At 55.8% G+C, this 20,876-nt stretch overlaps 1 protein-coding gene across 1 annotated transcript; it reads right to left on the minus strand.

The window, feature by feature from the left end:
* Positions 1-7,230: 7,230 nt before the first annotated feature.
* GRXCR2 (glutaredoxin and cysteine rich domain containing 2) lies at positions 7,231-10,802 on the minus strand. Its single transcript, XM_059483976.1, has 3 exons — positions 10,464-10,802; positions 8,426-8,641; positions 7,231-7,410 (listed from the first exon to the last, which is right to left on the minus strand). The coding sequence occupies exons 1-3, from the start codon at positions 10,800-10,802 to the stop codon at positions 7,231-7,233; spliced, it is 735 nt and encodes a 244-aa protein (XP_059339959.1).
* Positions 10,803-20,876: the final 10,074 nt, after the last annotated feature.

The following is a 20,876-nucleotide window of genomic DNA, read 5'->3' on the forward strand; positions in this document are numbered from 1 at the left end:
CATCCCGTGGATGGCACGGAGCCTCCCCACAAGCAGAGAGCAGAGGAGCTCCAGGAAAGGAGGAGCAGCTCCCTGCCCTGCAGAGAGGGCAGCACTGGCATGGGGCTCTCAGCACCTCACTAACAGCCACAAACAGCACAAACCTGGCACCAGAAACCACCACCAAATCTCTAACTACACAGAAAGAATTTGGGGGCTGAAACTCTGGGGATTAAAGCACTGAGAACTAAAAATATAATGCCTGAGAGTTGCTGTTTCATCCGAAATGAGCATTTGATTGCAGTTCCTGTAGGAGGAAGGAGGCGGGCTGTTTCCCCCCAGGTCCTACAGCACTGTTTCCCACGTGGTGCCACAACTGTTAATTCATCCTAGATGCAGTATAGGCTGCTGGAGGGCACCATCCTGTGTAAGGAAAGCAGGCACACAACAGCACTTCTGAGCACTCTGCTTGGGAGGGTACAAAACCCTGGCTAGCAATGAGACACAGGAGGAACCTGGCTCCCCATCGCAAAAGGCAATCAACATTCACCTGGATGACAAACTGCACTGTAAAGCACAAGATAATTTGGTGATCCCAGATAGTACCACAACATTACTGTGGCTCCCATACTAATACAAGTGCCAGGCTGAAGAAATACTGCCATCAGCCTGGCATGAAAGAGAACACAAAGCTTTAGGGAAATTGCATTTTAAGGCTAACACAGTTACGTGGTACAATTATGATGTGCAATCACACGTGCTCCAAAATTCTGATATAACAAAATTCTGATGTAAAAGGAATCTGGTGTTCTAAGGTAAAAAGGTTGACAACTCCAGAAATAAACTTCAATAAACCTAGCCCTTCTGGTTTTTCCTGCTGCAATACAAGTTGATTGAAAAAGCAGGAGGTTTTCAAGGCCTGTTCTATACCAAAATTGGAGGCTTCTCCAGTGCGTGCTGCTTTGAAATGGCAGTAGTGGCATAATTACATTATCGATGTAACTTGCACTCTCCGAGGCCCAATCGTGTGAAACAAAGAGCCATTTACATAAATCTTTCACTAAATAGCGGGTTCTATTACGCAGTATTTAAACAGAAATAGACTCAATTTCCCACACGTAACTGTGAGAGCAATAGCATTACAAGTCTGCAAGCAGCTGTAATAATGACTGGGAGAGGAGAAGAGCCCCAGAACCGGAGCGTGCAGCCAGGCACAGCCACTGCGAGGTCCCGTTCCCGGGGGGATGGACTGTCCCCGTGGTCCCCCCGGTCCCAGGAGCTCCGGGGGCAGCACAGCCCCGTCCCCAGCCGGTGCCGGTGCCGCTCGCCCCGCGGGGCTGGCCGGGCACGGGGCTGGCCGGGCACGGGGCTGGCCGGGCACGGGGCTGGGGCAGCCGGACCTCAGAGACCCCGGGCCCCGCTCACCCGGCCCTCCGCTGGCCCCGGTGTCCTCGCGTCCCTCTGTCCCCGGTGTCCCTCTGTCCCCGGTGTCCCTCTGTCCCCCCTCTCGATCCCCCGGCACCTCCCGGGCAGTGGCGCCACCGTGCGGCCATCGCGCGGCGCCCGCGGGGCGCAGGGAGAGGGACCGGGAAAGACACCTGGAGACACCTGGGCAGGGAGAGAGAGACACCTGGGGGGAGAGAGACCCAGCTCTCAGCAGTGCCCAGCCCCGCACACCACCCCTCAGAATGCCAAAGCCTGGCAAACAGGGACAGGTAGCCCCACAAAGCGCGCACACTTCTCCTAAAATCGGTAACGCGCTCCAGTAATAAATTTCTTTCCAGAATGATTTCCTTATTCCAAGGAATTGTCTCCTCCATCACACTGACTGGACCTAGAGCAACCACAAAGCTGACTTTGCCTGTAACCCACCCAGAAGTCCGAATTATTTTCCCCACTCCACTGCTGGCTTTGAGTCTTTCCAGAATCCCTCAGCACATCAGCCTGGGGGTCCCAGTGGTTCCAGAGCCACCCCTTACATTGCTCCAACCAGAACCAGCTGTTCTCCACTTGCAAAAACCCAGCAAATAAAACTACACCAAGAATTGCTGTGCCCTCATCCATCACCCAGCAAATGCATGGACAGTTTCCCACTAACAGCACCGAGCAGAATGGGTCACATTGGCCATTATTCTGAATCCAGGGAGCTCCAACCCCACGTACCTGTGCTGGCTGGAATCTGTGCCATCCTTTCCAGAAGGTACCAGTGGCATTTCCCAGAAGTTGTGGCAGGGGAATCACCAGGCTGCACAGAGTTCTGCAGCAGAGGCATCACTGCAGCTCACACAGAGCAGTTTGTATAAAATCAAAAGATTTCAAAGCAATGAAGGGCTGGCTTTACATGTAGATCAAATGTAGCTCACATAAATAAAAATGACAGCCTCAAAGACTTGCAAAAATAATAATGTTTAAACTCATAAATATTCCAACTCTTTCTTTTTTAACTGCAGGGAAATAAGGCAGTGATATTGCAAATTCAGCTAAAGATTTCCAGATTCCTCTACTTGTTTTCTGCTTTGGAAGGGTGGTGGCTGTGAATGAATGTAAATTAAAAACCCACTGCACAGATTAATCACTGTGATAAAGATTGATAAATACAAAACCCTTTCACATATGGACGCACATATTTCAAACACAGAACAATTCATCACACCTGAACAAAGTGCTTTGGTCCTGCTCACTTTAAAACAACCCCTTCAATCAATTAAAGGCTGCCCAAAAAATCCCAAACCCCACAGTGGTGCTTTCCACTGTCCAAGGGACTTCTGTGCTCCATCCCCATGGAGCACAAGGTGCAGCTGATACACAAAATCCCCAGCTGAGGCCACAGGTGGCATTTCTGTGGGCCGGGAGGTGTTTTGGCACTAACATGGCCTTGAAGAACCCCAACATTCCAAGGCTCTGGTGTCTCTGAGAGCTTGTCTGGTCGCACCTTCCCAGCCTGATTTGCAGCACAGCCACATTCCAGGGCTCCACCTGCAGAGTCACAACAGGGAACCAGGGCAGGAGCAGGAGTCAGCTTTAACCAAGGCATTTATTAGGAACTCTGGGAATCACCTCTCCAATGCCACTGCGCTCTGGGTTAGAGCCCTGCAGCACCTACAAACAGGATGATTTAACCATTTAACCTCCCAGTTCTGCACCCTGCTGCTGCCAGCCCCCCTGTCAGCTCCAGCTGCCCCTCCTGGGTCACACAGACGAGGAACACGGGAACAATTCCCTTTGCACTCCTGCTGTGGCCCAAACCCTGCGGCACAGAGGCACTAACTCTGCTTCTCCTGTCACCTGAACTGCCAGGCGCTCGGGAGAGTCGGCAGGAGGAGGCCCTGGCTTCTCTCTCCCGAGTTTGCTGCCAGCTTTCCCATGCCGTGCAGAGCACATCCATCGCTTGGCCATGGTGTGGCAGCCAACAACAGCCAGTGAGTGAGGCTGCCCGAGCTGCCAGACACGGTCTGGAGTTCTGCAGCAGGGCAAGAGAAGGAATGGTTGCTTTTTGCTCTTGGGTTTGTTTTTTCTTTAGACAAACCCTTAAATTCCTTTTCGTGTGCTCCTGTTCTAAGGCAAAACAAGAACTGTAGAAGTTCTAAGGTAAAACAAGCTGTAGAAAGTTAACAAAAAACATGAGAAATATACTCCAGACTAAGCATCTTTGCCTGTATTTACTGTTCAAAGTCCTGGTAGCTGCAAGAATACTTGGAGTTTTCCTTTATAAAAGAATATCACATACAGGGTAGTTTGGGTTTTGGCACACCACCACTCCAGGGGTCTGCTTCTATTATTGAGCCATTAAATGCCAGGAAAAAAAAAAAAAAAAGGTGCTCAATTAAACCAAACCCACATTTTTTAGAGATTCCTGTATTTCCTCCACCATTCTCATCAAAGACACTCCAGCTGAGATCACATGCAGAAGCCTGGTGAGTTCAGCAAGTCCCATGTCATCTTCCCAGGCTTTCAGCAAACAGGAAAAACTTGTTATTTTTCAGCAGAAGTGCAACACGTCATCCTCCACTCCTGCCCTGACCCATAAAGTAATCCAGTCTGTAAAGATCTGACAATTTTTGATAAAAGGACACCCAGCAGAACTGACTGTCCAGCTGGGATGGCAGCAGCAGCAGCCAGGCTGCCCGGGGCAGGTCAGGGGGCACTGCCCAAGGGGGGCCCCAGCTGTGCCCATCAGGGTGGGCCATGGCCAGCGCCAGGTCTGTGCTGATCTGTGCTGCTGAGCTGGTGACAGAGCCACACTGTGGAGCAGGGCAGTGCTGGGGCTCAGCTCGTGTCCTCCTCGCCGTGCCACCAGCCCAGAGGGCAGGGAGGGAGGCATGGGGGGCTCTGAATGCAGCAGAAATAACAGCAGCAGCACGTGACAAGTAGCCCGTTGCCTCGGCAGGCAGCTCACAGGATGCTGCAGGACAGTTCAAACTTCTGCCGTGTGAAATACGAGCATTTATTGGGTAAATCAAGCCAGCGTATTACCAAAAATGAAAGGAGCACATTGGAGGCTGGGGAAGCAAATCCCTGCTCTGCTTGTCCCCAGGACACTGGAACCTGTGGGATAGGCCTGAGCGGGGGCAGAGCTCAGCTCCTGGGCACAGGCATCACCCCTGGATGATGGGAACCATCATCCCACACGATGGGAACTGCTGACACAGCCAGGAGGAGTGACAGCAGTTGAGAAACATCGTAATTACCAAAGAACAATAAATATTGATTTTATAAGTGCATATTTGTGTCTAGTTTTATTGTAAACACCATCCGGCAATTTTGCCTGGTTACTTTTTTGTTATCTTAGGCCAGCAAACTCTCCAGCAAGCCCAACAAACTGAGATCAAACAGGTTGCATTTGAGAGAAGAGATCTGCCTGACAGCAATTTTTGATTTGGGAAGGCTCACCTGCCCTCAGTGATGCCCCAAGGAACATTTTTTGACATTGCAGATACTGGTATGATAAATGAGGCCAATCGAGTATCTCCTGCAGATTGATGCACTTTTAAAAAAAGAAACCCTCAGTACCCACAGCACAATTTCAGCAGAAAACACATGGAAGTGTAGGAGCTAGAACAGAATTATTTTGAATAATTTCAGTATTGCAGAGAAACCTCATAACCTACCACAGGAGAAGAGAAACTTGGCCATAAATGACCCTGCCTGGACTTGCAGCCTCAGCGTGAAGCACATGTGAGCAGCCTCTAACTCATCAGGGTCTCAGAGGTAATACGGGAGTTAAGGCTGCACTGACATCACTCCTGAATATAACAGTAATAAGTTAATGCTTTAGAGAAAAAATAGCATTTTCCCTGTTTACCTCAGGCTCCCACAGCACAGCCCCTGTGCTCTGTGCACCAGTGGCAGCCTGCAAAGGATCCCCATCGTTGCTTCATCTCACTAATTAGAGTTTACCTGCTGCAGATTACAACATGGGATTAGCATTAAGCAAGAGTTGTGCTGCTCACCCTCAGCCTGGTCCTGAGAAATGCTGAGCAGCATTCAGGAGAGATTTAATTCAGCCCTTCCTTGTAGGGAGGCTAAAACTTAATAACTTCTATTTAGAATAATAAATTCACATACATTTTTTTTTATATCTCCAGATTTGGGAAGGATTTTCAATTCCCGCCATAAATCAGACCCCAAAGGAACCCCTGTGTCACTGAAGCAGGTGTCAGATCAGCAAAATCAGCAAAACCTCGGGAAATGCTTGTGACCCTGCAGGGCACAGAGAGAGAACTGCAATGGCAGTGCCACTGTTGGTGTCCAGCAGGTTAAACCCAGAGAGGCACTGCTGGCACAAACAGGGTACAGACCTGGGCTGGACTCCACTGGTACCAGCACCCCTGGGCACCTGCACTGGTACCAGCTGGCACCAGTAGTGACTGTGCACCTGCACTGGCACAGCCTGGTCCCAGTACCGACTGCAGCTGCACAGACACCACCTGCACACCGGACAGGCTGACGCTGCCCCTCTCCTGCTCCCAGGAGCAGCTTCACACCCACAGTGACACACGTCCAGAGCGCCTTTCCCCGTGTCCAGAGTGCTCCTATGCACAGAGTGCCTTTCCCCACACACAGAGAGCCTTTCCCCGTGTCCAGAGTGCTCCCTATGTACAGAGAGCCTTTCCCCACACACAGAGAGCCTTTCCCCGTGTCCAGAGTGCTCCTATGTACAGAGAGCCTTTCCCCGTGTCCAGAGTGCTCCCTATGTACAGAGTGCCTTTCCCCACACACAGAGAGCCTTTCCCCACACACAGAGAGCCTTTCCCCGTGTCCAGAGTGCTCCCTATGTACAGAGAGCCTTTCCCCACACACAGAGAGCCTTTCCCCGTGTCCAGAGTGCTCCTATGCAGAGTGCTTTTCCCCACACACAGAGAGCCTTTCCCCGTGTCCAGAGTGCTCCTATGCACAGAGTGCCTTTCCCCACACACAGAGAGCCTTTCCCCGTGTCCAGAGTGCTCCCTATGTACAGAGTGCCTTTCCCCACACACAGAGAGCTTTTCCCCACACACAGAGAGCCTTTCCCCACACACAGAGAGCCTTTCCCCGTGTCCAGAGTGCTCCCTATGTACAGAGCGCCTTTCCCCGTGTCCAGAGTGCTCCCTATGCACAGAGTGCCTTTCCCCGTGTCCAGAGTGATCCCTATGCACAGAGTGCCTTTCCCCACACACAGAGAGCCTTTCCCCGTGTCCAGAGTGCTCCCTATGCACAGAGTGCCTTTCCCCACACACAGAGAGCCTTTCCCCGTGTCCAGAGTGCTCCCTATGCACAGAGTGCCTTTCCCCACACACAGAGAGCCTTTCCCCGTGTCCAGAGTGCTCCTATGCACAGAGTGCCTTTCCCCACACACAGAGAGCCTTTCCCCGTGTCCAGAGTGCTCCTATGTACAGAGTGCCTTTCCCCACACACAGAGAGCCTTTCCCCGTGTCCAGAGTGCTCCCTATGCACAGAGTGCCTTTCCCCACACACAGAGAGCCTTTCCCCGTGTCCAGAGTGCTCCCTATGTACAGAGTGCCTTTCCCCACACACAGAGAGCTTTTCCCCACACACAGAGAGCCTTTCCCCACACACAGAGAGCCTTTCCCCGTGTCCAGAGTGCTCCCTATGCACAGAGTGCCTTTCCCCACACACAGAGAGCCTTTCCCCACACACAGAGAGCCTTTCCCCGTGTCCAGAGTGCTCCCTATGTACAGAGCGCCTTTCCCCGTGTCCAGAGCACCTTCCCGCCCGTTAACCCCGTCCCCGCCGCGGGCAGGCGGGCCCGGCTCAGGCGGCGCACACCCAGCACGGCTGCAGCCCGCTCTCGTCGCACGCCGGACAGCGCAGCGCCCGGTAGGACTCCCGGAATCGGTTTGCCAGCATGGAGAACTTGCTGCCGTGGCACAGCGAGCAGGGAGCGCAGCCCGAGCCTCTGCACTGGGAGCAGCAGTGTTCAGCATAGCCCTCCTGCAGCAGACACAGAAAAAAACTTGTTAGTGGGTGGGAGATTCCAAAATCAGGGTCATTGTTGGGAGATGGAAGGTCTCTCTCCCAGCCTTTGCCATCACGGTTGCTCCTGACACACCACTCTGCCCATGACAATCAGTTCTCCACAGCAAGGACTTGGACAAAAAGGCTCCCACATGCTTGGGGACAATTTGTGGCTGCTGCTAGAAAATGAGCAGATAGTGTAACTGGGCTTATAACACAATACTCCAAACTCATCTTTCTCCTCTGCACAGCTCCACCCATCCTCCTGCCATTTTTTATCACACCCTTTCCACTCTGTAGCCTCAGGTTTGAGCCACACTTCATTTCTTCAGGGATTGCTCGTCACCTTCTCTGCCCAAATCCCTCATCACCACCATGCACACTTTCTTTCGAGCTGTCCTTTGTGCCTGCCTCTCTCCCACTGTGCCAGGCACCCTCTTTCAAATCCCACCTTGAAGTTCCTGGCAGCAGAAGGACCGCAGTGACCCACGCTCAGTTCCATGAAACTGTATCAGCTCCACATGACAGCATTAGGTTTTGTGGGATCAAATCATGGTCAGACTAATTGGGATTCTGACCAACAAAGACTCCCCCGTGAGAAAGCAAATGTAAGGCACAACCTTATTTCAGCTGATACTAAAATTTTAGCCTGAAGCAGTCTCAGCCACAGAGCAGCTGTGTTTAGCCTTGTCAGGCTGGAGAAACTCTGGCCTGCTCTTATCCCACTGGGAGGGGTGACCAGGCATGGAGCCCAGCCAAGCTCTGTAAATGCCAGCCATCTCTAGGGGAAGAAATCAGAGGGAGACATGAGCACCTGGAGCCAGCACTGTCCCCAGAGCAGGATCTCAGCACAGTGTTGGTTGTTATCTCCTGAGGGAAACAGAGTGGTGCTTTTTAGCCAAACTTAGCTGGGAGCCAGATACAGAAATGGATGGGGCTTGGGTGGTTGGAGCAGGGTTGTGGGGAAAAAGCACTTTCCATTTTCTCTTACCAGCACATGCTGGTTGCACGTGACCATATTCTCCACATCTGTTTTATGCCCATCACCAAGTCGCTCTTTCTTCTCCCGGTACACAAACGTCCAGTCATTTATTCCCTCAGTCTGGATCATTCTTCTCATGAGCTCCTTCTCGTCCATCGGTGCACGGATGATTTTCAGGTTATTGGTGTAGATGATGATCTTGCCAAAATCTACAACTGGGGAATCCTGAAGGAAGTTGTCAGTGTCTCACCAGTATAAATTCACTCTGCAAAGACTGGTGGTCCCTGAGCTTCCAGCAGAGTGTCCCCTGCACCAGGCCAGCTCCCCTGACCACCCCCAGAGCATCCAGCAGATTGGTGGAGGTACAGCCCAACTGGGTGAATTTATATATTTTTTTTCTAGTCATTTTAAAGCTAAACTTGGTCAAACATTCCCCTGAGAGCAGCACTTTGCTGACCTGGTCCCTCCTCCCTGGTGTCATATGGAGTTACTGGGGCCTATTGTTTTACACACTCTTCATATTTCACAGGCACTCTAGGTGTCTGTGTCAGGAGGCCATGCAGAAGGAGAACCTTCTCCTACAAAATGCCCTGAGTCACACCAGCTGCTGCAGTGGTTGTGCTCTCCTGGCACTGGGGCTCCTGCTCCCCGTGGGGAGGAGCACGAGGGGGAGGCAGGTGAGCACAAGTCCTGCCCACCTGCAGGAGGTGAGAGCCTCGTGTGTGTCACAGACACGGTGTCTGCAAGCACCAAGTGCCTGTGGATGCAGTGCAAGCTGCTACTGGACAGTGTGGTCACCCCGGGTATCTGTGGCTGGGGACACCGGGGAGGGACAGGAGCATTACCCAAGAATGCAAAACAAATTAACGGGCTGGATAAGATCACAGCAGTGCACTGTGCTTGGGCAGGAGAGATTCATCGTGGTCTGATGTTTGCAGGCAAACTGCATGTCCTGTGTGTCAAATAGCAGCCACCTGGGTTTCCCACGCACAGCTTTGATGAACGCCAGGAATTAACAGACTTTCAGTGCATTCAAATCCATAAAAAGTATTTACACATATTGTGCAGGTACTGCCTCTTTATAAAGACTAAATAAGCACTTCTCTATCAGTGGCATTAGTCATATGTTAAGAAAATAGCCAGTGAAACTAAACTGGGATTATCAAAGTAGCCAAAGAGGAATTCTGGCCGCCAGGGCATGCAGACACCTGGCACCCTGATGGCAGCACTGGCTTCCTGCCAGCCAAAGTCACACAACTTTAATATTTTAAATCTATCTCATTAACTTAACATCCTCCTTACATTTGACTGATCTAGATGCAGTAGGATTCCCAAGTACAGATATCAATAGGTAAGGAAATTTTCTCTTTTACTCTACCCAATGGACACATGCAGACCAGGACCAGGAGAAGCCAGAGCACAGCTGGCAGATGCTGTTCCCTCCTGCAGACCCTGAGGATCCTGCCGCATGTGGCATATTCAGCACACAGAATTCCTAGAACAGTGGCTGGAGATTCACAAGCACCCTTTTCAAGTCCTGGCTTGACAGGAGAGTTTTATGTGGATGAGGCTGAGGTGTGAGGCTCCAAGCAGGATTTACCCCAGAGCTGAGCCAGAGGGGGACAGCCATGGGCAGCACTTACCCTGCAGGGGCTGGCAGGGGACACCAAGGACATCACTCACCCCACAGAGGCTGGCAGGGGACACCGTGGGCAGTATATGCCCTGCACAGGCTGTCAGGGGGACATCACTCACCCCGCAGAGGCTGGCAGGGGACACCCAAGGGCAGTATTTACCCCACAGGGTATCTCCGGGGACATCACTCACCCCGCAGAGGCTGGCAGGGGGACACCCAAGGGCAATACTCACCCCACACGGTCAGTCAGGGGTACAGCACTCACCCCGCAGAGGCTGGCAGGGGACACCCAAGAGCAGTATTTACCCCACACGGTCAGTCAGGGGTACAGCGCTCACCCCACAGAGGCTGGCAGGGGACACCCAAGGGCAGTATTTACCCCACACGGTCAGTCAGGGGTACAGCGCTCACCTCGCACAGGCCGCTGCCCGGGCGGCAGTCGCGGAGCAGGCCCGCGCTCCCCAGCAGCCCCCGGTGCTGGCTCTCCCTCAGCACGCTGATCCTGCGGGCCGTCAGGGCCGTGGGCCAGCACGGGCTCTCGGCGCTCCCCGGCAGCTCCCCGGGCCCGCACGGCGGCTCCTCGGGCTCGAAGCTGTGGCGCAGGAAGCGCCGCGAGCGCTCCTCGGCCGGCGGCTCCAGCTCCTGCCCGTCCTCGTAGACCTGCTTGAGCAGCCGGCCGCTGCCGGCCGAGGAGATGCGGAACCTCACCCTGCGGGGCCGCTCCTCCTGCCGCTGCTGGGGCTCCTCCATCTCTGGGCTCCAGCTGCAGCTCCTGCGGATCGGCGCCAAGAGCCCGGGCCCAAAAGAAAGCACTTCCAGCCTCCCCCCGCACGGGATGTATAATTCAAGGTCTCTAGTAGATCCTCTCATCTTACAGCACAACCGACACCGCCGCATTAAATATTGATGGAAATCCACAAAGAGAAAATATCACCGGTAGTGAAGTCAATAGCAGGTTGGTGAGTGGGGGCCAGGCTGGACACCACAGCAAGAAAGGAGTTAACCTGGAAGGAGAGGATTAAATGGGAAACTCTATCCATGTTTCTGAAACCATGGAAATGCTTCTGCCACGTGCTGTGATAAGAACTACCCCAAATACATCATCCCAGTAGCTTTTCATAATTCTCTGACAAGGTAAAAAGTTAAAAAGACAAGTTCAGAGAAAAAGCAATCCAGCCTCACAAATTGCAAACGTGAATAATTGCTCTCCCATTCTCACACTGAAACCCTGAGAGCACAAAGCTCAGTTTCATTTTCATGTAATGTGTTCCTCTACAGGTTGCAAGATCTAATTAAGATATTCTCTCGTTAGTGCGCAATCCCTATTTGTAATTCTTGGTGCCTTTTAGGGCCTTTTGGACCATTCTGGGTTTGGTTTTCAATTTTAGGAGACAGTCACTCATGCAGCTTCCTTCCCCCAGCACTGTCCATGTCCAGGCAGCCTGGGACCCAGACCCACCCCAGGACAGCCCATCCTCAGAGATGCCCTGTCACCCAGACTGGGACCTCACTGGCCTGGTCTCTGTCACTGAGGGTTTGGCTTCTGTGCCCATCCCTGCCTGGGCACCTCGAGCTCCTCTGACCTTTCAAGGAGTAAAATAAAGAGCACATGTGGTACAAACACATCTCCAGGTAACTGCTGTCTGGGCTTTAAACATCTCCCAACACCTACTTGAATCACGTAGGTCCCCAACAGGAGTTAAAATCTCCTTTTTTTTTGGAGTTACAAGGTTTTAGTGCATATCCATCACTACATATCCAGAGGGACTCATCCTTGGCAGGATGTAGGCAGAGACTTCATTTAACTTCTTTCAGCTCAAATCCAGCACTGTTAAAGTGTAATGCTCTCAATAGGTTAATAATTCATTATCTTTTAAAAGTTTATTAATGAAATCCTAGGATGGCACTTTAGAAGCAGCCTGTTAGTAATTCCACTGCACAGCCCTTCCACGGACCAAACAGCCACCACGAGCAGTTTCTGTCACTACAGATCTGCTCTGAGGGTCCCCTGGGCTGCGGGAAGCCTCAGCACAAGGACAGTATAAGATGTTCCCTGCCCCAAGAGAGCAGGTCTGAGCACGCCTGGGGAGCTCCTGGCCCTGGAGCCGCCCTTGGCATGGCCTTAGCCCCGCTGCAGGGCTGCTGCCAGGCTGCCTCCCACCCCGCTTGGTATGAAACCTGCGATTTGCATGGCCTTAGCCCCGCTGCAGGGCTGCTGCCAGGCTCCCTCCCATCCCGCTTGGTATGAAACCTGGGATTTGCATGGCCTCAGCCCCGCTGCAGAGCTGCTGCCAGGCTCCCTCCCATCCCGCTTGGTACGAAAACCTGCGATTTGCACGAGCCGCACCGGGCTCCTGCTGATTCCCTTGGAAGGCGGATCCAGCCCTTCCCCTGTGAACCCGCCGAATCCAGCCTCGGAATTGTTGCTCTTCAAAGGGTCCCCAGCGGCCACAGCCCGACACAAACGGCACTGTGAGATACCTCAATTGGAGCTCATTTTCCTTTGATTGAGGGAACAATCAGGCAGGAAAGGCAGTTCAAAGCAGCAGTGAGAGAACAGAGCGGGAGCACCGCTGCGAGCCGAGCAGAGCCACTGTGGCAGTACAGTTATCCACGGGTGCTGCCCCAGCTCAGTCCAGACTGTGCTGCTGGCACAGCCCCTGCCCTGCAGGACTCGGCCGGGCACGGCCAGCCCGTGCCAACTGCTGCCCGTGTCACCCCAGGGCCTGGACACAGAGCTGGCTGTGTCACCCCTCGCTCCTTTGTGCCTGTGCGCTGGTGACTCCTGAAAAGAGAAGTTCCCTAAGCGGCCATTCTACATTTCTGAGCTGTTCTGAACGCCCCGAGTCAGTACTCCCACATTAAATATCCAAACGGGGATTTCCCGGGTGGTGTTTGATGAGGCCATCCCCAGCGCCACCCGCGACCCCCGGAGCCCGCAGCGTGCGGGGCTGGCACGGGCGGGCGCGGGATGCGGGAGCCCCGGCACGGGCGGGCGCGGGATGCGGGAGCCCCGGCACGGGCGGGCGCGGGATGCGGGATGCCGGCGCCCCCGCCGCCCACACGGCCCCGCAGCTCCGGGGCCAGCGGGGGTTTGTTTCTCACAGCCCGCACGAGCCTTACTAAAAATGCAACAAAAATAATTTAGCATTCAACAGTGAAGTCATTAAGCTGCACGACCTAGATGATCACAGCACTATATTTGACTTCAGACTCCGTTCCAGTGCGTTTCAATGACATGTGTCTCCCGAGCGTGGGGCCCGTGCTCCCCCCGCAGCAGGGGAGGAAGGATGGGGCAGCCGGGGGCTCTGCAGAGCACAGAGCCAGCCCTTGCCCCGAGCAGCACAGTGCTGTGCTAGAGCACTGCAGCAAAGCTGGGCCCAGAGAGGAGCCACAGGCAGCTACGGGGCAGAACGCAGAGCCAGCCCTTGCCCCGAGCAGCACAGCACTGCACTGGAGCACTGCAGAAAGCTGGGCCCAGAGAGGAGCCACAGGCAGCTGCACTTTGAAGGCGTGTTTCCACCCGCAAGCTTTGCTGGAAAAGGCTTTGTTGTGCTGTGCTCCCTCAGAGCAAGCCCTGCTGCCCTCCTTGCCCTGCACAGGGAGCAGGATGGGGATGAGCGCCAGGCTCTCAGCTGCAGCAGAGCCCTGCTCACATCACCACAAGCACATAGCAGCCGAGAGCCAGGTGCCAGCACACCAGGGATGTGTCCCAACACCCCGTGTGACACAAAGAGCATGGGAGGGCAGTCACAGAGAGCCAGCACAGCCACCACTCCCTCTGGCCTGGCAGCCTGCACCTGGATTTCATCATTCCTTGTGCCAGGAGATACTGGCATCTGCAGCTAGAGGTGAACCTCAAAAAGTACAAGTATTCTGCTAACTACTGTTCAGGAGTTTCCTATTCAGCAGCACTGAGACAGTCTCAGCTGGCACTCTTTTGTACAAACCTGTCCACATGAGCCAAGGCAAAGGCCTGCTTCCAGCTGTCTCCAATTGGTATCTGCCAGCAGCTCAGAACATCTGTAATCTTTTATCTGACATTAAACAACACATTTTTAAATGAACAATTTTAAAAGGGTGTAGAAGTTTTAAAATATTAGCTGCCCCAGCCAGACCTGACAGGTGATACAGTGCTCAGGGCTGGCTGTGCCATGTGCAGGGTTTGGTTTGGGATCCCCAGGGTAGGAGGGACCTCAGAGGTACCTAATGCACCCCCCAAATCAGCCTGGTCATTGTTCCAGCCCCTACAGAGATGCACTGGATTTGTTTGGATTAGCAGAAAACAGGCACAAAAGAGCAGCACACAGGAGCTGCAGTGGGTGGCACCTGTCAAGCAGCCCTGGCACTCACTGCCCTAACACCACCATTTCCAAATCATGGAAGACATTGCAGGATTGGCTCAGGGGCGAGCTCTGATGTTCAGATCAGGAGGCACTAAAGTCTGTCTCCAGCAACCTGACCCACACCGAGCATTTTTGGCATTCCTGGCCACCATCATCCTCTGCCAGGGACTTACGCAGACATGCTTGAAGTGCTGGCCAGGTGGGTGGTTTCTGCTGTGAAATACAGAGGCAGGCACAGATCCTGTGAAAATCCAAGGAGCTGAAGCAGGAGTTGTCTTCCCTCCCAGTCAGAGCACAGCCCTGGCTCCTGCAGAGGGAGGGTGGGTGGGTAGCGCCCAGCAGCCCGGTCTCAGGGCTGGGGGCTCGGTGTGTCCCACTCCCCCAGAACTCTTGCAGCCATCAATGGCAAGCAGAAGCTGATTGCTCACTGTCAGCCCTGAGTCAGCAACCCCCACCACGGGTGCTCCCAAACATCCTTCCTGCACCCAAACCCTTGCTCCAAAGAGGGCTTTAGCCTGCCATCAGAGCACCCCCAGCCTGCCATCGGGGCCGGGACACAGCAGGAATGGAGCAGCAGGGCTGCAGAGAGCAGCAGCCCCTGCACACTGCAGGCACGGCCAGCACGGGCTGAGCCTCTGATGCAAACATCAAACACCTCCTTGGGAGTCCTGAGTGCCTAAATAGACCTGAACTAAGGAGTGATGTCATGCTGCATCACCTGCCCTCACGCAGGGGCTGACAGGGCTTCCTTTTGTGCTCAGCCTGCTGTTTTCACAAATTGCCAAAGTCACAGGTTATTTTAAATTCTGGATGCTTTAACGCTCCACCGAGCTGCATTCACAACTCGTGAGGGTGCACAGAGGCAGAGCTGCACGCACGCACCCTCACGCTCACCGTGAGCCCACGGGACTCCATGTCCAGGAGCCCTGGGAGCTCAGGAGGTTTCCGTGCCCGCAGAAGGCAGGGCCCGCTGCACATTCCTGCTGGCTGAAGTCAGCGGGAGCGGAGACACCCAGCACGGCCGGGAGAGCCGCAGGCTCGGGATGGCAGCCAGCTCACTCTGCGCCTGCCTAGGTAAGCACAAAATTCCTGAGGTCACAAAGAAACAAAGCGGAAAACAGGAAAAAGAGCTTCAAAGAGGGAAATTCCCAGGTGCTGACTTTTATCTACAGACACAACTCTGCCTGGGCTTCTCCTGGGAGCAGCAGCACAGCCTGGGACCAAGCCCAGAAAACAGGTGTGCAGTGGGCAAGGAACAGCCCGGGCACTGGCCAGGGCACAGGGGCACTGCCCACCCGGGAAACGGCCCTTTGCTGGATAAACCCACCTGGTGATGGAAGTGAGCCCCCAGAGCACCGCTCTGCCCTGCAGACATGGCAGGACACTGCTCTGCCAGCACAGGGCATCTCCACCACAAGGGCCCGAGCGCCCTGTGTGCTCTCAGTAGCTCAGGAGCAGCCTGGTGCTGCTGCCAGACCTCCTCCCACAGGCAGCCCCGCTCTGCAAGCACGAGCCGTGGGAGAAGCCCACTCAGACTGAGCGCCCAGAGCTCACAGTGCACCCAGAGCCAGCAGCTGAACCAGCCTGTCCCCCAGCAGTAAAGCAGCAGCAACACCTGCCGTGCTTCAGTCAGTGCTCACCTCTCCAAGCTGCCCCTCTGGCTCTGCACCATCCCCTCCTGGGGCTGGGGGCTGCAGGGCAGCAGGATTTATAGCTGCTCCTGCCTGCAGCACTCACTGGTGGTCACAAGCACCTGGGGGCCCTGGAGTGATGCAGCCTTGCAAGCAGCAGGGCCATTTCCATGTGTTTAATTAGGTAACTGGAGCCTGCTGTTTTCTGCTGTCAAACTTACACGGAGACCAGCTTCTGGAGGCCTGTGTTCAGGTCCATACTACTTCTTGTCTTGGAGGATTAAAACTTGAACTGCATCCCTGCGGGTTCAGCACTGATGGGGCAGATCCCAGAGGGGCAGGATGCTGTGCTTGGTGCTCCGTGGCTCTCTCTGCACTGCAGGGAAAAGGAGCAGTGTAGCAGAAAGCCCAGGGCTGGTGGGGGCGCTGGGCACTGTCTGCTGAGGGCCAGGGCTCACAGGCAGCTCCTGGGCTGCCCACTGCCCCCTGTCCCTGTGGGGAGGCTCCAGCCCTGGGCCGTGCAGCTCAGAGGTATCAGAGCTGGTTTTGTGTCTGCCCCACAGCTCACGGCCTCAATCACCCGCACTCATTCCTGCCAGGTGCAGGGACCAGGCAGCAGGAGGAGGAAGAGGAGGAGGAGCAGAAGCAGGTGGCCTGGGTGACCTCCCCAGTCACAGGAAGGACACGTCCATCCTCTCACTGCTGCTCAGCCTGGTTCCACCGCCAACTACTCCTAATGACACTTCAACAAACACACAACAATCTGTCTTCATGAAAATCAGTGAATAAATTTAATTTAAAAATACTTTTCTATTTCTGGGCAGGCACCACTCTGCTCCAGCTACTTCAGAATCAGCTGAAGCCTGCACAGTGCCCAACAGCCAGACTGCACAAGGCTGTAATGGCAAAACACAGCATCCAACCCTCTGTGAGCTTAATAAACAGCTCCCCTCACCCTTCCTCTTTATGAAGTGTAGATGGGGGCTCAGTGTTGGCTTCCACCCTCCAGCTGGTGTGTATGTACCTGGTGAAGGGGAAAAAGGAAAAGAAAGCCTGAGCCATGCAGCTGCCCCAGGGTCTGTCCCTGTGGCGTGGGCATGGAGCAGGGCAGTGGTGCCTGCTGCTGCTGCCCAGCACAGGACACCAGCATTGGTTTGAGAGGTGGAACATTTCAGAGAGGCTCTTTCTCTGCTGGCTGCAGGTCCCCACAGCCTGCACATCCCTGCAGAGTCACGCTGGCCTAATTATGTCTTGAGGAAAACACAAGTTATTTACTGAGAGTGCAGGGTTCTGCCGTGGGCACCGCAGTGTGCTCAGAGCCCACGGCCGGTGGGCACTGCCCCCAGGAGTGGTGGGCATCCATCCCGTGCCAGGAGGGCTCTCCCACCCCGGCCTTGGGGTCTGCAGACTCAGGCAGGGCTGCATTGGCCCCTTTCAGCAGCAGCACTGGGCGCCGTGCTCGTGGGTGGGTGGGAGGGTGAGCTGCCAGCTCAGATCTATAATCTGTAGCAGCTTGTAAGAGGCACCCCCTCTCCCTGCCCTCCAGGAGCTAAAAACAGTCTGAAGGTCCCTCTTCCCCCGGGAAGGAGGCATGTGGCATCCACTTGCATGGCGCAGAGTGGCTGAGGCTTTTATCTGCCCTGAGGTGCTGCCGTGCTGTGCCCTCGTGGCACACTCAGCCCTGGCTGCTGCAGGGGCCCCTGAACCCCTCATGGACACTCAGCAGGGCTGCAGGGGCCCCTGAACCCCTCATGGACACTCAGCAGGGCTGCAGGGGCCATTGAGCCCCTCATGGACACTCAGCAGGGCTGCAGGGGCCCCTGAACCCCTCATGGACACTCAGCCCTGGCTGCTGCAGGGGCCCCTGAACCCCTCATGGACACTCAGCAGGGCTGCAGGGGCCATTGAGCCCCTCATGGACACTCAGCAGGGCTGCAGGGGTCATTGAGCCCCTCATGGACACTCAGCAGGGCTGCAGGGGCCCCTGAACCCCTCATGGACACTCAGCAGGGCTGCAGGGGCCATTGAGCCCCTCATGGACACTCAGCAGGGCTGCAGGGGTCATTGAGCCCCTCATGGACACTCAGCAGGGCTGCAGGGGTCATTGAGCCCCTCATGGACACTCAGCAGGGCTGCAGGGGTCATTGAGCCCCTCATGGACACTCAGCAGGGCTGCAGGGGTCATTGAGCCCCTCATGGACACTCAGCACAGCTGCAGGGGTCATTGAGCCCCTCATGGACACTCAGCAGGGCTGCAGGGGCCATTGAGCCCCTCATGGACACTCAGCACAGCTGCAGGGGTCATTGAGCCCCTCATGGACACTCAGCACAGCTGCAGGGGTCATTGAGCCCCTCATGGACACTCAGCAGGGCTGCAGGGGCCCCTGAACCCCTCATGGACACTCAGCAGGGCTGTAGGGGCCCCTGAACCCCTCATGGACACTCAGCAGGGCTGCAGGGGCCATTGAGCCCCTCATGGACACTCAGCAGGGCTGCAGGGGCCCCTGAACCCCTCATGGACACTCAGCAGGGCTGCAGGGGCCCCTGAACCCCTCATGGACACTCAGCAGGGCTGCAGGGGCCATTGAGCCCCTCATGGACACTCAGCAGGGCTGCAGGGGTCATTGAGCCCCTCATGGACACTCAGCAGGGCTGCAGGGGTCATTGAGCCCCTCATGGACACTCAGCACAGCTGCAGGGGTCATTGAGCCCCTCATGGACACTCAGCAGGGCTGCAGAGGCCCCTGAACCCCTCATGGACACTCAGCAGGGCTGCAGGGGCCCCTGAACCCCTCATGGACACTCAGCAGGGCTGCAGAGGCCCCTGAACCCCTCATGGACACTCAGCAGGGCTGCAGGGGCCCCTGAACCCCTCATGGACACTCAGCAGGGCTGCAGAGGCCACTGAACCCCAGCCCTGTGCCCTGCATCTCCTGGGGATGATGAAGACGAAGCTGTTCCACTTTGCTTTGGGATCCATTGGATCCATTCACAGTTCTGTTTCCTTCCTAATCTAATCAGATCAAAATTCAAACTGAGTGCTAATCACAGAGCACAAAGAGGAAAGACTACATTAAAAAGAAAAACAACCCTCACCACCTTTGTCTTTAGTAAAGTTTAAGTCATTTTGAACCACTGGCAGAGGAGCTGAGGCTGCTTGCAGCATCCCTCATTGCCAGCGTGAGCCCCGGCAGCCCAGCCCAGGCTGCAAAGCAGCACCAAGCACAAGGAAACCGGAGATGAAACAGAGTGCGGTCATTGGCTCCTGGCATTGTCCTGAAGATGTTGGTCAACATTTTAGTTTAGCTAAATGGCCACTATACTACAGAAATACAGAAATGTTTTGTTTTGACATAATCGTGATCTGGGGAGGAGAACATTGGAAAAAACACATTAACCCTTTCCACACTGTACTTCTGAAGAATCCTGAGAGTAGGGCAGGGATGGCTGCAACCTGCCAGAGGTTGCAACCTCCGGATATTGGAGACATCTTCAGATTTACAGTCTTGGTCTCTAGGATTTGTAGTACTCTCATGTTGAAAACAGCTGAAATACAGCAGGGTTTGTAAGGAAAGTGGTCTTGGGCCTTAACTGCCCCTCCTGCTCTCCTTAGGCAATCCATCAGTATGTGCGAGCAGGCAGTCCCGAGATAGGAATTCAGCTGATAAAGGGAATGCAAATTGCAGGTACCGAGATGGTGCCTGGCCTCCCTTGCCGAGGCCGGTGCCCAGCGGGGCAGGAAGGGGCCCCTCGGGCCCCTCTGGCTGTGCCGGGCTTGGTCCCGCTGGGCTGGGCTCAGTCCCGCTGGGCTGGGGTGGCACACGGACCCTGCCCGCAGGGAGAGGGCTGGCCGTGCTCAGCACCAGTTGTGCCCCCTTGCCCGGGCACCAGCGCCCTGCCGGCCAGCCGGGAGCTGGGGGCGCTGGCAGTGCTGGAGCTCCGGTGCTCAGAGCACCAGAAGGCGCTCGGAGGGTCAGCCTGGCCCCGCTGGCGCTGTCCCGGTGCCCTGGTGCCAGGGGCGGGCCGGGGTGAGCATCCCCCGAACGCGACAGGAGCGATCGCACCGGGGGCAGGCAGCCGCGGCCGGGCCGGGCCGGCACAGACGGCAAGCCCATGCTAGCCCACACAGCGTGCCAGGCCCGTGCCAACCCGCACAGGGTGCCAGGCCCGTGCCAGCCCGCACAGTGTGCCAGGGCTGCTGCCCCGTGCCCTCAGCACACTGCGGCCGAGCCGCTCCCGCAGCAGGCCCATGCCAGCCCACACAGGGTGCCAGAGCTGCCCCCCGTGCCCTCGGCACACCGCGGCCGAGCTGCGGGAGCTGCAGGCCCGGGCTTGAGCCGCTCCGAGCGCGGCCGCGGCCCCGCAGCTGGAGCCGAACAGGTTGGGCGGCTCCGGGCCGTGGGAGGAATAATCGCTCGGGGTTGATTCAGCGAGCCGAGGCGGCCAAACCGGGCGGGGATGGCACCGCGGAGCCAGCCGTGCCACCGCCGGGTACCCCCGGCCAGCGGGGCCGTCTGAAGGGCTTTTCCAGAGCCGCGGCGGGGCGGCGTGCAGGTGTGCGGCGTGTAAACGGGGTGCGTGGAGTCTGTGCGAGGTGTGTGGAGTGTGCGCGGGTGTGCGGAGTGTGCGGCGTGCAGGTGTGTGCGGGGTGTGCCCGGGGTGTGCGGGGTGTGTGGCGTGCAGGTGTGCGGTGTGCAGGTGTGTGGTGTGCAGGTGTGCGCGGGGTGTGTGGAGTGTGCGGCGTGCAGGTGTGCAGGTGTGCGCGGGGTGTGTGGAGTGTGCGGCGTGCAGGTGTGCAGGCGTGCCCGGGGTGTGCCAGGAGCGCCGCCGCAGCCGGAGCCCCGCAC

Source organism: Ammospiza nelsoni, chromosome 16 (assembly GCF_027579445.1).
Source record: "Ammospiza nelsoni isolate bAmmNel1 chromosome 16, bAmmNel1.pri, whole genome shotgun sequence".
NCBI lineage: Eukaryota > Metazoa > Chordata > Aves > Passeriformes > Passerellidae > Ammospiza > Ammospiza nelsoni.

What these genes read in the sequence shown, in the direction of transcription:
- GRXCR2 (XM_059483976.1), bottom strand. Translation starts at nt 10,802, where the DNA reads ATGGAGGAGCCCCAGCAGCGGCAGGAGGAGCGGCCCCGCAGGGTGAGG. An exon ending in CGGGCAGCGGCCTGTGCGAG is followed by an intron (nt 8,642 to 10,463) that starts GTGAGCGCTGTA and finishes AACTTCCTTCAG; the next exon opens with GATTCCCCAGTTGTAGATTT. An exon ending in CGTGCAACCAGCATGTGCTG is followed by an intron (nt 7,411 to 8,425) that starts GTAAGAGAAAAT and finishes TGTCTGCTGCAG; the next exon opens with GAGGGCTATGCTGAACACTG.